General features: G+C 51.9%; 1 protein-coding gene across 1 annotated transcript in view; it reads left to right on the top strand.

The window, feature by feature from the left end:
- The first annotated feature begins 848 nt into the window (after nt 1-848).
- Nucleotides 849-945, top strand: part of DNHD1 (dynein heavy chain domain 1) — a 62836-nt gene continuing 62739 nt past the window's right edge. The window contains 1 exon segment of the mRNA XM_010839148.1: nt 849-860. Within this exon segment, the coding sequence (XP_010837450.1) occupies nt 849-860 (12 nt within the window).

Raw genomic sequence — 945 nt, 5'->3', positions numbered from 1 at the left:
TGAAGAACTGACTCATTGGAAAAGACTCTGATGCTGGGAAAGATTGAAGGCAGGAGAAGGGGATGACAGAGGATGAGATGGTTGGATGGCATCACTAACTCGATAGACTTGAGTTTGAGCAAGCTCCGGGAGTTGGTGATGGACAGGGAGGGCTAGCGTGCTGCAGTCCATGGGGTTGCAAAGAGTCAGACACAACTGTACAACTGAACTGACTGAAACTTTGACCCAAGCAACTGGAAAAACAGACTTGCTATTTACTGAGATGTGGAAGAAAACGAAAGAAACAGGCTTATTTGGGGGAGGAGGCAGTTAGGACTCAGGTTTTGGACCTTTTAAGTTTTTAAGTTTGGAATTCTTATCAGATATCCAAAGTGGAGCTGGGACTCTGTCACATGCTGAATTTCTATTTATTTTAATCATTCAGGCATTTTCCCCTGCCCTCCCACTATCCCAAAACCCCCAGATTTTGAGCTCCCCTGTGATCAAGGAGTTTGTCTTACTTGGATTTTTTGCTAGGTGTGGTGGTCTAGGTGGGGTGGGTTGGGGTGTCCCATTGACCCCTGTTGTGGGTGCCCGTAGCAACTTACAGGCTCAGTAATAGATAAACAGGCAATATGGACTACACCCGCTCGCGACGCCAGCAGGATTGCTACTTTCCCAAATCAAACAAGTCGTTCTTTTCCAAACCCAACCAGCCAGACTGCCTATTCCCAAGGCCTGCGAGCAGAGGGCAGATTTGGCCTGGGCCCGCCCCTCCCCAGGGCCCCGCCCCTTCCTGGCCCCGCATGGGCTCTCACCGGAGGCTCGGGCCTCAGGCGACGTGCTAACTGTTCTAACAGTTGGGAGGGATGGGGCCGCGGGTGAGTCCGCTGCTGGGGATCCCTTCCTTTCGCAGCACTGCTCCCAGACACACAGACACACACATTCTCACCACTGACCCCCACC

Source organism: Bison bison, unplaced genomic scaffold (assembly GCF_000754665.1).
Source record: "Bison bison bison isolate TAMUID 2011002044 unplaced genomic scaffold, Bison_UMD1.0 scf7180017864112, whole genome shotgun sequence".
Classification (NCBI taxonomy): domain Eukaryota; kingdom Metazoa; phylum Chordata; class Mammalia; order Artiodactyla; family Bovidae; genus Bison; species Bison bison.
Note: the sequence above shows the minus strand (reverse complement) of the source record. Positions and strands in the feature narration are given on the sequence as shown.